General features: G+C 42.3%; 1 protein-coding gene across 4 annotated transcripts in view; it reads left to right on the forward strand.

Moving 5' to 3' along the window:
- The window catches only part of ttll7 (tubulin tyrosine ligase-like family, member 7), a 46,649-nt gene that overhangs the window by 13,173 nt on the left and 16,963 nt on the right, over window positions 1-16,513 (forward strand). For all 4 annotated transcript variants that reach the window (XM_048976765.1, XM_048976762.1, XM_048976763.1 and 1 more), the window contains exons 5-12: window positions 1,837-1,904; window positions 1,998-2,156; window positions 4,868-5,084; window positions 5,507-5,671; window positions 7,414-7,572; window positions 14,789-14,883; window positions 15,786-15,933; window positions 16,380-16,453. In XM_048976765.1, coding sequence (XP_048832722.1) covers window positions 1,837-1,904; window positions 1,998-2,156; window positions 4,868-5,084; window positions 5,507-5,671; window positions 7,414-7,572; window positions 14,789-14,883; window positions 15,786-15,933; window positions 16,380-16,453 — 1,085 coding nt within the window. The remainder of the gene's footprint in view (window positions 1-1,836; window positions 1,905-1,997; window positions 2,157-4,867; window positions 5,085-5,506; window positions 5,672-7,413; window positions 7,573-14,788; window positions 14,884-15,785; window positions 15,934-16,379; window positions 16,454-16,513) is intronic.

Raw genomic sequence — 16,513 nt, forward strand, 5'->3', positions numbered from 1 at the left:
CCTCGTGCGGAAGTGCGCTCATTTATGGTGTTTACAGGGTTTTAACTTTCTGAGCAATTTGTGGGATGTGAGCCCGGTTATCAGTCCATGTCTTAACCACTTGGCCACCTGCTGTCCTTATTTAGCTTTAAGAGAGTACAGAGTTTTTTTTTGCAGCTTAATACCTTCACAATGACTAGCAAAAGTTAATGGCGGATCAGTATAGATTTGAGGAGGGCTCACAGGTTATAGAAGGAATGTAATTTTTGCTACTAGGGGATTAGATGTGGGTAACATGAGGTAAGCCTAATTACATGAAAGTCCAGCAGGGGGAACCCCATTGCTGCAAGCAGTTCACCTTAAGGATGAAAGGAGGGAAAGCTCTGCTTTGCTTAATGGGGAAGCGCCATGGTGCAGTGCACCTGTGGCTGTAACCTAAAGCAGGGGCCCGAGACCCAGTAGCACGTCCCTGGCTCTGGTTGGACGGCTAGATTTGAGCAAATCGGCAACAAGAAACGTGTATATGCTTGTAAAAAAATATACCAGTACTGTCATCTGTGTTTTTGGTATAATTTCGAGTTGTAAATCAGCTATATATAAATCAGGAGTGGGGTTATATGTCAGCGCTAACTCCCGTGTTTGTCAAATGAAGTATATGTATAGTTTTTCAATCTCAACTAAACACAGAGGGCACTCAAACACTCTCAGAGGACCTAATTAATGCAAGAGCCCAAAGAACAGATAAAGATGCCGTGATCTTTTTCACCCGTCACCTATTTATCATCCTGCCAGCTGCAAGCACAGAAAATCTTTTTTTTTTTTTTTTTTTAATGAAAGTTCCAGATTATTAAAAACTACATATATATTTTTTTAAATTTGGGACCCTATGTGAGGTTTGTGAGACTTCTGAAATTAAGCATCAGATGTTAGTTTTTCTTCTGCAGGTAGTTAAGCGTCTCCGTTGCCTTTACGGGACCTGGCACCTCTGTTCTGCATCAACTGTTATATTACTCATGGCTGTAATGATTCATTAAATTGACCGGAATGAAGGAGGTTTACCAGACAGACGGAACAGAGGGCTGGTATGATGAAAAGTTGTATTTCACCATTTGACTTGGGTATAGAAATGTTTCAGGTTTCATGCACCATCCACCTCTTTAGGCAGAAGGCCCGTCTAAAGGATTTGCTAAGGACTTCATCTATAAAACACATATTCACTCATGCTGGAAGTCATAGGTTCATAAAGATCGGTTTATTTTGCATCTCACGCCTATGATGCCTGTCACACTTAGCTGTTTCTCAGAGTGATTGTAAGACTTCTTCAGGGTCTCAGGATCCTAATTACGGGTGTCTCAACTGGATAGTTTTTGATTTCTTTCACAGTCTGTAAAATACATGTTCTTGTTTTTTTTTCCCACTGATTTGTTCTGAAAGTTTGCTGTCAAGCTGCGGTTCATATGAGCCTAATTAACGGCTCTGTTCAGCCTCATTTGGTCAAAGTATACAGAAAACCCTTTTTTAGCATTCAAAGCAATTCATTCATCTGTCACTGCCTACAATTGCAGGAGCTCTGATGCAGAACCAATTACTCTGCCCTGAGGAGGAGAATTGATCGTTTTTTTTTGTTTTGTTTTTTTTTTTTTAAATTAAAAACTATTTGGTAAACTAAATAAGTGCTAGGAAAGGTCTTATAGTCACCTTTTGTTTTGAGGCCGTAATTGAGCATAAATGTCAGAGCATTGTAATTTCGCTTCAAGCCCGGTGCTTTTTCCGAGACATTTTCTTGGCGTTGGGGAAAAATAACTTAATAGGTTTAACAACATTATTATTCTGTCATTTTGTCATTTATCACTACAGAGAATTAACCATTTCCCAGGGATGGGGGAAATTTGTCGGAAAGACTGCTTGGCAAGAAACATGGCCAAGTAAGTGTTTGTGTTGGACGGCATCCTGCTGCGGCCGTGAAGGTAGGCCGTGTCGGAATACAGATGGTATGCTGTCCCTTTCCTTCTGTGCAGAATGATAAAGAGCCAGCCTCAGGAATACAGCTTCATCCCTAAGACCTGGATCTTTCCTGCCGAGTATACCCAGTTTCAAAACTATGTTAAGGAGCTACGGAGGAAACGCAAGCAGAAGACTTTCATCGTGAAGCCAGCGAATGGCGCCATGGGCCACGGGTACGTTTGTTGGTAGCCCTGCTGGACTGGCTCTAGTCCTCATTGGGGTTGAAGGGTTATGGCACACTTGTCTGTGGGTAAGTTTGTTAGTGACAATGATTGATTGACTGACTCTGGGCCAGGACAGGGCTGAGGGGTTAGGGTACGATAAGCTATGGGTAAGTCTGTTGGTGATGATGATCGTCTGAGTGACTCTGAGCCTGGACAGGGCTGAGGGGTTAGGGTACGATAAGCTATGGGTAAGTCTGTCGGTGATGATGCTCGTCTGAGTGACTCCAGGCCTGGACAGGGCTGAGGGGTTAGGGCACGATAAGCTATGGGTAAGTTTGTCAGTGATGATGCTCGTCTGAGTGACTCTAGGCCTGGACAGGGCTGAGGGGTTAGGGTACGATAAGCTATGGGTAAGTCTGTCGGTGATGATGCTCGTCTGAGTGACTGTGAGCCTGGACAGGGCTGAGGGGTTAGGGCACGATAAGCTATGGGTAAGTTTGTCAGTGATGATGCTCGTCTGAGTGACTCTAGGCCTGGACAGGGCTGAGGGGTTAGGGTACGATAAGCTATGGGTAAGTCTGTCGGTGATGATGCTCGTCTGAGTGACTGTGAGCCTGGACGGGGCTGAGGGGTTAGGGTACGATAAGCTATGGGTAAGTCTGTCGGTGATGATGCTCGTCTGAGTGACTCTGAGCCTGGACAGGGCTGAGGGGTTAGGGTACGATAAGCTATGGGTAAGTTTGTCGGTGATGATGCTCGTCTGAGTGACTGTGAGCCTGGACAGGGCTGAGGGGTTAGGGTACGCTCGGCCAGAATTTCTACAGCTGCCGCATTATTATTCAAGACCCAGTTTTCGTATTCCTCGTCTGAAAAATTAGCTGAAAGACATAGTCATGGAAAATCTATTTCTCAGAGCTCTGGGCTTACAATTATTGAGTCTCCGTATAAAATGCTGTGAGGACATTCTGAGGTCATGTTTCATTTGAACATATTGCGTCAATTAAGCAAGTGAACACCTCAGGGCTAGAGGTAACATCTTAATTACAGATCTATAATGTTAACATATTCCGACTTTATTGCCTAAATATTTTTCTTCTAAAACCAGTTGTTTATATATTTTCATTTATTTGGATCCATAATGTTAAATGTGGCACATTTGTGGAAGAAAGACATATTTGCACTTGTAACCTGACAGCAGATGAAGTGTTAGTTAACAGCAGTGTGTTTAGAAAGGTCAGTAGGGTGAGTTGCATCTGCTGCTGGCTATTTCTCTGGTTGCGGAAGAAAATGGCAGCATCTCAGGCAAGAGCTGAAAGGCACTGTACTAACACTTTAGGCCAATAGATGGAGATATTGATACGCTCAAGTTATAAGCCTGCACTCTTATTTCTCAGAGTCCCTCAGGTCCATGTGGATCACTGCTGGTATTATTGTATTGTAAGCTGTTATTTATTAAAGAATAAAAGTCTGCAAAGGCTGAATTATTACTATACATTAAGAAAGTGAAAGATAATTTAAGGTGAGTTTAGCAGGGGCTTTTGAAGGAGGATGAGAGATTAGATTTGAAAATTCACAGTGTGATACAGGAAATTAAGTTATATCTTCCACTGTAATTTATTTTCGGTCTGGAAGCCAAATGAAGTTATTGTTTATGTCTGAACTGAAGCTTGTTAAAAAGCATCAGGTTTAAATGCAGAATCCCAATGGCACCAAATTAAACAGGCACTGAGAGTGCTTTTTTGATTACCTGACAGCAGTGCTCATCAATCATGTCCTTTAATTTACTGCTACACCTACAAACAGGTTTAACCCAGTCCTCGCCTGATGTCTCGTCAAATAGAACTTTGCATATTTACAAAGGTGATAATTCCCTTGGTTTAACTATCACATTTATGCAGGATTATTATTTGTGCTTAAATGAAGTGGTGTGGATTTTGAGCAGCATCTGTGTTTGGAAAGTTAATTCATTTTTAACACACCTTTGCTTATATTTATGTAGATTTTACCTATCAACATTTTCCTGTTGTGCGCTGTTTGTTAGCATCTGTGTATTTAGGTGTTTTTATATATATAATCTATTGTACTGTATTGTTTGACTGTACTATATGCAAGCTGTTGAAAAAATGTTCCAATAAATCATGGCAAAAGTGAAAGCGATAGGATGCAAAGCAATCTGGAACCCCACCTGGACCGCAAGTCCTCCACCATTATTTTAAAAGTTCAGCCAAAAAACTGGGATTATGCTTTTGGGCTGGAAGCCTGTTACCAGGCTGTAGTGTAGTGGTACTAAATTCTCCTGGAAAAGGAATAAGGAAAGTGCCGTTGGTCTAAGCAGTCAGTTAATGAGATTCTTCTTCTGTTGGCTTGGAATTGTAACAACAAATAAACAAAGCCAAGCGCTTTTCAGTATTAATAGATATGCTTCGCCAATGGCATCTTGTTCCCTGAGTCAGTCTTTGGGGAGAAAACTGATTGAATCCCTCATTTTTGTCTCCATGTCAGGTATGCCTTGCTTGCTTTCCACACCACCAGTGACAAGGGGTCAATTCGGGGACATTTTATTAGCTTCTGAAAAGTCCCAGTCTGCCCGTTATCCTGTTCAAAAACTTTACAATTTAATGGTTTGGGTTTTTCGTTCAAAGTTCACCATTACTGACTTACTTTCTGGGAAACTCTGAAAGCATCACTTATCGAACGTATGCACTGTGTGTCTGTCGTAGGATCTCTCTAATAAGAAACTGTGAGAAACTTCCAGCTCAAGAGCACTTCATTGTCCAGGAGTACCTTGACAAGCCTTTTTTAATGGAGGGCTACAAGTTTGACCTGAGAATCTACATCCTCGTCACGTCCTGCGATCCGCTCCGCGTCTTCCTATACAACGATGGCCTGGTGCGGATGGGCACAGAGAAGTACCACGCGCCCAACGAATCCAACCTGGTGAGGGAGCTGCATGTGCCAGATGTCTCATTAAACATTAAAAGCACTCCTTGGGTTCCTGCGTTGCCTGCCACAGCCCCCTCTATCGCATGCAGATCAGATTCTGTTACACACTGTCTGACACATAAAAGTGCTGCCTGACAGAGTGAGATTAATGAAGACTCTTTTACACCCTGATTGCACAAACAAAGCAGCAACTGGGGAGGGTGTGAAAGACTGAGACTGGTTTGGGAGACTTTTCGATTCCTACTTGTTATAAATCCCAAAGCACCAAAAAAGGGCAAAAGGCTGACACTGAATACGCACGTTTTCATGGAAAATTAGCAGAACTCCTGTCTATGCTGCGCTGAATAAGGCTTAATGCATCGGCCATTTACGGCGATGGAAATGCAATGTTTGATGTCCCTTTTCTCTCCACAAAGAATCAGCTGTATATGCACCTGACGAATTACTCAGTGAACAAACACAACGAAAACTTCGAACGAGATGAGACTGTAGACAAAGGGAGCAAGAGGTCCATCGGATGGTTCACAGAGTTTCTCCGCACCAACGATTATGATGTGACCAAATTCTGGGGAGATGTTTCTGTAAGTGCTCCCTAACCTCACATCGCAAATATTCTTGTTCTGTGACGACTCGGGGTTTAGTGACACTTCTGGGCTTGCTTTGAATAATCAGACATAAGTTAAGCCTGTATCCTGGTGTGTTTCACACTATGCCATCTTTATGTAGTGTGTCCAGTGTTACACTTTTATAATCCACATGTATGTTATAAGTTTGATCTTTTTGTCTTCCATAGCATTGTGTTTAGTGCATTTGGCAGAGCGTTAGTGCAGAACGTTTGTTATGAGAATCTTTCACAGAGAGAACAGAGCTTTTGGAAAACAAAAAATATGTCCCCAATTCAACATCTAATTCTGAAAAACATGGAAAATGAATATATGATTAATTTATGGATTTCCTGAACTAAACAAGAAAAAAAGGATTTAAAAATTCCGGTTGTTATACATTTTATGTTAATGACACAAAACAAGGTATAATTGCTTATGCGCATGCAAATGTTATTCTTGTTGCGTCCAGCACCAAAATAATGCGGCAATTACCACAGCTCTTCTGTTGAATGCAAAAATACATTAATGTAATTAGGTATGGCCTTATTAATTTTGCTGAATTGACTGCAGGATAATGACTCAGATTATTTATTACCAAATTATGAATGATCTGCTATATACATTTTTTTTTCCTAGGTAATTTTTATGTAGTTTCTTTTTGTCCTTGAATGTGTAGCTTTTGTGGTTCCTCAGTGTGTTAACTATATTTCAGTTCTTAAAAAATTACAGAAAATCATAACAAAGTACATGGAAAAAAAAAATAATTTATCCAAAAATATTTGAGAGATTTTATAAATGAGAAAAGTGCAGCTCTGTTTTCCTAATTACACAAGCTTGCTAACCGAACTGCTAATTCTCCTAAAAAGGATTTCAAGGGTCAGAGACAGCAAATGTCTGCTCTTGCATCCATCTGATGGAACGAGTAGGTTGAGCCTGACACTTGTGCTGCTCAGCTGCCAGTTGTGCCTCTTGCAGTCAATGGCGGCTTTCTGCTGGCTGGGCTCTCAGTCCTGCTTATGAGAATGGGCTGCGTGTGCTGCTTTTTGTTCCGACTCACCTCTAAATTAATTAGGCTTGAAGAAACCCTTGAATAGATGACATTTTTTACAGTTACAAGTCACAGGTCCTTGCCGTTGCATTTCTGCTAACAAGGGAACATACTCCATTTTGTTCACTTGATTTGGTTCATTTGTGGCCTTCAAACTAAATAGTATATATTTGTTTTCAGCCTAATTAGGGTTAGCCAGTTCTTCTGTTACTTAATAGTTCCAAACCCTTTAGAGCTATTTAAGAATCATTAGTGCCCAGATATAGTTCATTATATTAATAGTTTTATAAATAAATGCAAAGTATCAAGTACATTAATAATGAGCAGTAATCTGAGTGTGAGGAAATATGTTTGCTTGCAGTATGAAATGGGCTTCCTGGGGAAGTTTACCGAAAAGTGAAGTTTAGTCTTTTTTATATATATAAACAAATCAGAAATCAATGACTTAACAAATTAGATGGTCACGTGACCACATTTTCAGGCAAATGTCAGTTACAAGAAAGGCACTAAAGATATGTATTAAGTTTCCACTAGAATGGACATTTGTATACACAAGTTTGCTTCTACTGGGAGGGCTGTCTCATTAATGACAGTTTAAGAGACAGTTGAAAAGAGTGAGTCTGTAGTGGTTGTATCTGGCCGTGTGCTGATAAGAGATTCACTACGGCAGGAGCTGGTCGTGAAGACACTGATTGTAGCCGAGCCTCACGTCCTCCACGCCTATCGAATGTGTCGCCCGGGTCAGCCACCAGGGAGCGACAGCGTCTGCTTTGAAGTGCTGGGATTCGACATCATTCTTGACCGCAAGCTTAAGCCCTGGCTTCTAGAGGTAAACCGCCACCACTGACCGGCTGTGGGGTCGTCGATTTCCTCCATCGGGTTTGTCGGGCCCGCAGAGGCCAGTGCTCTGTGAATATGACAGAGCAGCATTTTCACACCACTGGGTTTTTTTTGGAGACAGAACGGTTTAAATGTGGAAGTGACTTTGATATGCGTGGTTTCAATGTATGCAGTTTAAATGCGGTTAAATCATGAAATAGCATGTACAGTAGAACAAATGACCATTATTAAATATTCTAAGTAGGAGGCATAAGCTTTGATTGAATTCAATTCAAACGGCCATTTACGTGGACATGTCATAAAATGCATTGAAAAGTCTGGGAGGTGTTGAAGGTACTTTACTTTTTAATGTAGCTTTATCATTGATTACAAATATTAGGGTACAATGCCCAGCTACTGGGAAGCTGGTGATAAAATTGTAATTTTGCAGGAAGTATGACATACTGTAATCCCCTCATTTCCTGCTTTGCCTGCTTGAGTCTCTCACGCCTTTCAGTCTCCGTCGGTGTGCTAAGTGATACCTGATGTGCCTATTGGTAATCATTTCTTGTCACAGTGCTGCAATACCTAAAAGCCTGCTTTGTGTCTGAAATGTTAATTAGCTGCGTAAACCCCAAGTTCATAAGTCATGGGAACACAGTACGTGTCGTACGTTTGACGCATTGGCTGCAGGGACCTCAGCAAGAGGATTTAGGAGCTGTGATTTGTGGAGGTGTTATGTGCTTTAATTTTAAACCTAAAGCACCGTTCTTAGCAATAAAACGTAATGGAAACATTGTCTGGAGCTGTGCTGTCTGAGAGCTCTCTCTGCAGCAGTTATTCAGCGAGATTAAGGCTGGCCTGTCCACGGGATCTCTAATTTAACTCGGGATGTGTACATAACGGTAACAATAAATTGCCAGTGATAAGATATAAACCGGAGAGGAAAAAGGCCCCCAGATAGGCTGCCCTTCTCGCCCGACCGCAGCGTATATCTCCGATGCCGGCGCCGTACATGGCCTCACACGAGCGTTCAGAATATAGGTCAGAGCCGCAGGTTTTTCCGGGTCCGCTACCACGGAAACTCAAGTCCTCTTTCTGTCAAGCACTTGCCATGCCCCAAGATCCAGGCCAGGTTTTCCGTCGTACCAGAAGTGCTCTCGACGAAGGCGACGACCTAAATCTTTTAACCCAAAGTGCTGGGCTCTTTTTTTTTTTTTTATATACCAACAGACTGACTGGAGGGTTTAAAATGCCTTTGGGATAATTGTTTGTGTTTATCATTATACGGCGGAAAATAACTCTGTACGAAAGCCGTTGTTTTGAAGAAAGGGGAGCCTTTATCGGCATTTCGGCAGGGGTGCCGGGGAGCGTGTCTCGCAATACTCTGCTTTTCCAAGTTTTTTTTTCTTCTTTTCCCTTTTTCTCGTGGCTGAATGACAAAAGGGCACAAAGTGAGACGTGCTCAATGACTGCTAATGCCTTTGGTCGCAAGCTTAGAGTACTGCAAGTTAAAAAAAAAAAATGCAAAGAGCAATAGATGCAGTTGTTACACTTCACTGATAATGATACCCTCAGTACACTGCCTGTCTGCCATAAATCTCATCAATTAACATCCCTGCAAGTTCCACATGGAGAAAGCAGCTTCTTTTTCATGGTACATTTGCGACAACAGCAATTTATTTCCAAAAATTCAACTGTTTAGTCTAGAGACATTTCTAAACAAACTAACCTTTGACCCATTTACATAGCTCTCTACCCAGCAGGATTTGAAATGTTCTCTTCTGTTAAAAACCCAGGACACAACCCATTACGCTACACAGGTACATGTAAGATTAGCCTAATTAATGTATTCCCCCGACCATGTTGTATGAGGGTTTCATAATGAGTAAGAAATATATTTCTCGGGGAATGTTAAGGCTAATCTTTGTTGTTTAAATGTGTGAGTTTTAAGGCTGCTCAAGTTACCATACCGTGGTCACTCTAAATTAGACAGTCTGTGATGTTAGGCATTCACCATCATACTTGCTCCTTTTTCTTTCTTCTCCATCTTTTACCCTCAGACAGCACTATTTTGGCAACAGACGAGCTTAAACAGGGAAATGAAACTTCAGACCAAATAAATTCTGACCGTGTAGCCGAGAGGTAGATGGTATCGCATAAAGTAAATGTCAAATACAATTCTCTTTCTGTGAGGGTACATTTCCAGAAAAAGGGCGTGACTGCGGCCTCCATCGCGAAATTACGCCGAAAAGTCACCATCATTTTCACATGTGTAGTTTCGCAAACAACTCTGATTAAGGACACCGAACAGATTTCAGCTTAGTGATTTGAAAATGAAAAGGTACAAAAGAAATCACCGGCTACAAAAATATGGAAGACAAATCACAATGTGCACGCACCTGCTGAAAATGACTAAACGTTACTTGAACAAGCATTAATCAAACGGAAGGGAATAGTAAGCTTCATCCATAAAACAAAGATCAGACCGGCTCTGTTTGATTCCCATAGTGGCTGTGGGGGTCTCACTTTTCCTTGTTCCTCCACTGGATAGTAAACAGCATCTTCTTCATACACATCTGCATGCACGCAAAGAAGTTTCCATTTGGAGAATTAGCTAGCACTGCATTGTTTGATCCGCTTTCTATTCATCTTCTCTTTGGTTTTTTGCGTGCGTACGCTAACTGAAGTGCAGTTCTCAATGTAATTGCCACACTGGCTAGTAATCTGGAAGTTTGCTGCTGGGAAACACCAGCTGGGAATTCGACCGGTATTGATCGAGCTGCCTTTACCCTTAGGTAAAATACGGTATCTCAGCATGGCACTGATGTAGCCGCCTGGGGTTCTTTGACTTCCCGCAAATCTTTCTAGGAACTGGTCACATCGGAGAGGATAAGCTAGCATGACAAATAATGTTACAGTAGTCGACAGGAAAATATTCAGGACACACAGTTGGTGGAAATAAGAGACAGTACAAGCAAACTGCCCCTTTAAATCGCACGCCTGTCGCTCGCTCCTGCTGGAAATTGACGCTGAGCTTATTTATTGTTTTATGAATCGGTGGTGGTTTTCTGGCCAGCACAACTCGGTACAAGGACCGATTGCGGTGTTCAGCCTCATTAAAGCTCTGTGTTTGTGGGGGTTTCCAAAAATACAGCTGGTTTTCTAAATAAAAGGGGGGAAAGAAAGCATTTTCAGCTAGCAGGGTAATTACGAGGCTGGTGGAAGGCCTGCGCGGGGCTGTGTCTTGCAGGATCGCGCTTGTTAGCAAGCCGCCGCGTGCTGGACCCCAAGTGTTCAGCGGGGTGTGCTCTCTCTTCAGGGCATTCCCTTATGGAACATGTGTGACTGTTTTGATCAAGCCCAGCCTTGCTTTCAGGCGGAAGGGGTAGAGGGGGACCTAATTTTTACCATACGAGTGTCGCTCACACACGCGCACACACAACAAATAAGCGAAATAACAACAGTCCAGTGTTTTATTCCTTTTTTTGTTACACCCAAGTGTTCTTTGAGGGCCCGAGAGAGAGAGCGCATTGCTGGTTTATTGTAAAGGTTGGGCTGCCATCGGCATTGTACAGCCGAGTCTGTGGCCTAATTGCGCGCCCTTTGGGGGCGGGGGGTGCAGCGAGTGATTGGCATCTAATGAGCCAGACTTGGGTCAAGCGTGCTCGGGGTGTTTGTTGGGATGGTGACAGCTCAGGCTGCACCCTGCGGTGGTCATGCCACTTTCCTCTCCCGATTGTTTCAATATGAGTTTGTTTGTCCTTTCCTGAAAGCCAACACAAGCCAGACTTCCTCCCTTCCCCAGGAATGAACAGGCATGATCTGCAACAGCAAGCATAAACAAACGGCCTGTTTTTTAGGCTCGCACAGAAACACTTTTGATCTTGCGGGCTTCTCCTCTACCTCAGAATGGGTTATTTCCTCCCATTTTTTTGTCTCCTGAACCCTTGTAGCCGCAGTTATTCTGAAATTATCCTTAAAATATCCCATGTTTATGTGAGGGACTTAATAGCTTACAGTTACATAACTGTGTTTAAAAGAACATTTCAGATATGAATTCTGCACATAATGGAGATGAGAAAACAATGTAGTTATGGTACTATTACATTTCTCTATGTACTGTAATAGCAGGAAAAAGACAGAAATGCATGTAGAGCAAGAATGTGAAATGCCAGCACACTAAAGATGTACTCATTTTGTGGCATGCTTTTATTCCTTTCGCTACTATTTTGTGCTATAAAAACAATCTGATTTGAATTGTATGTAGAATATTATACGAAAAAACATTATATGCTTTAGCTCTATTCAATGCAATTATTGCAGTTATGTTGCAGACGAATTTCTTTTTAATTTTTCGTTTTTATCCGTGTATTTTGAATGGCCTCGCAGGCTGCTCTAGGTGGCAGCATTCACCTCCTCTTTACACAGCCTTGCTTTTAAGCTGCCTAACTAAAAAGCTAACATTTTCAGATGGTCCACTTTATGTTCCCATCTACATCTCTGTAAGCTGAAGCATTCTATTTTTCGGTTTTCAGAATTAGCAAGAAACGATCAGATTACTCGGTCTGCCTTACGGAAAATCGTAAGCACTCTTTAGTGTAGTCTGGGTGTTGGTGTTCAGCAGCTCGAGTAGGATGCCAGTATTTGGGAGGCTGTTTCATCGTAGGGGTGACGTACTATACTGCTTGTTTGGTGCCTGGATCATGCTGGAGTTCTTAGTCACCATCCTCAGCTCCATCTTTCATTTTTGTTGTGTTGATGCTTAATTATAAAATAGTTTTCTAGGAATATCCATTCTATCAGCAGTCATTCAGTAGCTCTTGGCAATATCTTGGCAATTTAAATTAAATTCTAAATTAAACTTACCGTAATAAAACGCTTTATATCCCATACTTTGAATTGAAAGGACGTAACTATTCTGTATATGAGATGTGCTACCGGCCACTATAGCATTAAAGTTGATGATTTAATTACGGCTATTTTGTTTTCCACCACATTTCGGCCAATAAAATGCTCAGTTCAAAGTATAAATTTGTTGCATTTTCTGCTTCTTTGTCCTTATTTTAAGAGCTATAATTGAAACAGTGTCATCCTTTATTCATATATTGAAAACAAATGTTTGCATTGGGGGGTAAAGTGTGCTGAAGTGAAGCTACAACCAGTGAAATGCCACCTCTGTATCTGGAAATATCGGAAGGTAACATGTATTAATTCCAAAGGGACCCCAGTGCAGCAGTGTAAAGGTGCGATTTCACCTTGAGCTGAGTGAAAAAAGAATTACAAAGAGGACTGTAATAGATTACTGGACATATTTATTAAATGAGCGTCAGTTTCTTTTTTCCTTTTGTTGTAAATATTGGAAGGTTGAATCCAAGCCACATTTATCTGACATTTGTATTGAATGCCTGTTTGTACATGGTGTCTTTTAGCTCCTGCCAAAGACACTTAAGGAAATCACGACAGGGTCTTAAATGCTACCGGGGTTCATTAGCCCTGGACTTCCTCAGTAAGAAGGAGCCTGGTGCTTTGCCAGGCCCATTCTTTCTGCATGACAGATTGACACTACAAATCACACAGAAAAAATTAGACAGAAGGAAAAAAATCCCTAGGATTATGCAGGGCAGCAATCCTAACTGGGTTTTTTTTTGTTCTTTTCTGGATGGAATGCAATTTTAAACTTTCTTTTTTTTTCCACACTTCATCGCTCCTCCCCCCCCAACTCGGAGACATTTGAATGTTGGATGCATTTAGGATATGGGGATCCGTGCTTTCTAAGAAGGGTGAATATGGAGGCGTGCCTCTGTTAAGTGCCTGACGAGAGAGATCTCCGCAGCTCCCATGCCACAGAACTTGACGAGCCGCCTTTGTTATTTTGGCGAAAGCGGCCATCTGCAGCTTGCCGTTCCTTGGGCAGCGCTGCGTCGCTCCTGATTGGGGACGAAGAACGTTCTAGAGTTACGGTCACTACAGTCAATTCATTCATTTAGCACCGCGCTCAAAGTTTTTTTCTTTTTTTCCCCCCTGCACCCTCTCTTTTTCCCACCCTGCACCCAGTTGTGATGTAAATATTATCTTACAGCCAGCTTCTAAGTCTCACACACATCAGTAACCACCTTTGTGTTGGGGATTAACATCCAGCCAGGCTAGATTTACCCAGGCCCAGAGAGGATTTGCGTGTCTCCCCTGCAGCACTGCTTCAGAGGAGAGTGCGCCATTGCAGCTCGTTTCCAAACGCTGTAAACGTGCCGTTTAATGACACATCTCGTGCACAGAGCATATGATATGCTTTACTGTGGTTTTAACATTGCCGTCAATATACGAATATATATATAAAGATGTATTTTTAAATCGGTATAAACCAAAAAATGTGGAATGGGATTAACACCTTTGTAAAACCTTTTTTTTATGTTATTTTAAAAAAGTTTTATCATGCAAGAGAAGTGCATTGGTTGCCAGGTTTTTTTTTTTTAATGATTTTTGTGTTTTTTTTCTTCTCCCTCATTCGTCACAACACTATTGCATCATCGGCACATTAGTGTGTGACAAAAACACTGCAAAGAGACGAAGAGGGGGTTGCCGGTGGGGGAGAAGCTATCTGATTGCCTGAGGATTGTAAAACGATCCAGTCTTTAGCCGAGTCTGTGCCACTTGAAGTAAACTGTCATTTGAACTCCCTTTTTGGTAGAAATCAATTCAATCAGCATTATTCTTGATATGTTAGCTCCTTTGTTGTATTCAACAATCCCTCAGCCATCCGGAGGAGGGATAAAAAATCAATTTGTCCTGCTACAAATAATACCCGATACCTGAATTCAGTACACCGACAAAACTCAGAATTTTATTAAAAAAGGACCTCGTTCTTGAATTCCCTGACTTTGTCAGAAATGTGACAGTAAAGTAAGTAGGACATTTTTGGAGTGATTTTTGCTCGTATTTGACACTGGCGATAAATTTCAGCCAAGCGTGATGTTACTGATATTCGGAGATTGAGTCATTTTTGCCTCATGGGATCGCAGGGGGCAGCCCTTCACCACACGTAGAGATGGCCTGCTGTCCCGGCTGATCAGGTGACAGCTTCCCAGACGAGGTCACATGTCACAGAGCAGGCCTCATAGATTATATGTGGGCGGGGACATGCGTGCGGGCGAGCGGGGGCTCTTTTCAGCGCCGCGAAAATGCTTTTTTAATGCAAAATTAATTATCTTCCAAATGTTGCATCCTAGATAAATCGTGCGCCGAGTTTTGGGACAGATCAGAAGATTGATTACGACGTGAAGAAAGGGGTCTTGCTTAATGCACTGAAGTTGCTGAACATCAGGTAATACCCTGCCATAGTGCTTTGTGTGAGCTGTCTACACATCACCTACGGTGTCCCAAAGGGCCCATTAAGGAAGAGGCAAAAGTTAAATAAAAGGCTTCCATGTAACTTTTACATTTACTTTATGCTTCCACTTTAATTAGTTACTTTAATTTAATTTTGCCCCTTAAATAAAAGGATTCAGAGTTTTATGAGACATCTATTGTCCCTCTCGATACAAAATATAGCATGTGACATTTAAAAAAAAAAAAAAAATGTGTTTATGGATTGCGGCAAAATGTAATAAGGCGAACAGAAAGATATGGCTGGTCCTGGTGGATTGCTGATTGCCTGCATTGTGGTCTGCACAGTCTGAGCGTTTCTGCTTGTGTGTGAGTGAGGGAGAGACTGTGTTTATAGAAATGGCTGTGGTTATAGATCTAATCTTCAGCTATAGTGTTCCCACGATATGTCCTCCACCAAACTAAATATAGACTAATGGTACTGCATTAGGACAGACGAAGTATATTGATTGCAAGGCGGTATATTGGGTTTATATATAGTAATGAAGTGTTATTGAACTCCATATAATACCTACTGACAGACAGCTTTATTAAATTAGTCTTATATTTATAAAAAAAATTATTAGTTTTTGATGCAGCTCTAATTCTTTTTCAATACAACATACTGCTCCAATATCATGGCTCTGTCATGGTAAATATTGTCTAATTAAAATATACTCGGTGACTCCGCACCCACTGTATGATTTTAATTGACATGTAGGTGGAGTAGAGTTTCTGGGAGTAAACTTGTGATCGGACTGGGAATGGACCTGTGATTCTGGGGGAGAGAGCTCACATGAAGTGGAAAGGTGCTGTCTGGGGACCAGTTGTAGCCCATGTGCCTTTTCACTGCGCCCCCAGAGGAAGCGACCGGAAGCGCAACCTGGCTCAGCAGAAGGCGGAGGCCCAGCGTCGGCTGTATGGACAGGGCTCCACGAAGAAGCTCTCGGCGGCCTCGTCCGAGTGGGAGCGCCAGCGCCACACCCTGGAGAGGAGGCGGGAGGAGCTGGTCTGTCCCTACCCTGTCCGTCTGCCTACCCACACTTATGTCTTCGGTCTGGGGAATTCTGTCTCCCCAGTCCCCCACATTTCTTTTACCGCTGACCTGGGTTCAGTTGCTACCTGTCTGGCTGCCCAATCAGCCTTTCCTTTTCTTTGAATGACAAACAGTGTGATTGTTAGCCAACTGCTAATAGGTAGTTGATGATGGGTCTGATATTTGACATCACAGGTTGCAATGGGAGGTACTGCTGGGCATTTTTCCGCCTGGTCTTTGTGATACATTAACACCGACAACGTGGGGCAGAACCCACAAAAATAAGGTGCGGGACCATGTCGAATCCCTGCACTCCATCTCCGGCTTCAGTAACAGCTCTAACGGTGAATGCATTGCTCTGCATTATAATGTAGATTCCGGGCAGCGTATAATAGGAACACATGCTCCTCTGTTCCCAGAAAGAAAGACTCGCCCAGGTCCGCAAGCAGATCTCCCGGGAGGAACACGAAAACCGGCATCTGGGGAACTACAGGTACGAGGAAACAGACTGAAGCTCCCACGGGAACCGATTCTGGCTTCTGCTTACATTTAC

This window comes from Brienomyrus brachyistius, chromosome 15 (assembly GCF_023856365.1).
Source record: "Brienomyrus brachyistius isolate T26 chromosome 15, BBRACH_0.4, whole genome shotgun sequence".
Lineage (NCBI taxonomy): Eukaryota > Metazoa > Chordata > Actinopteri > Osteoglossiformes > Mormyridae > Brienomyrus > Brienomyrus brachyistius.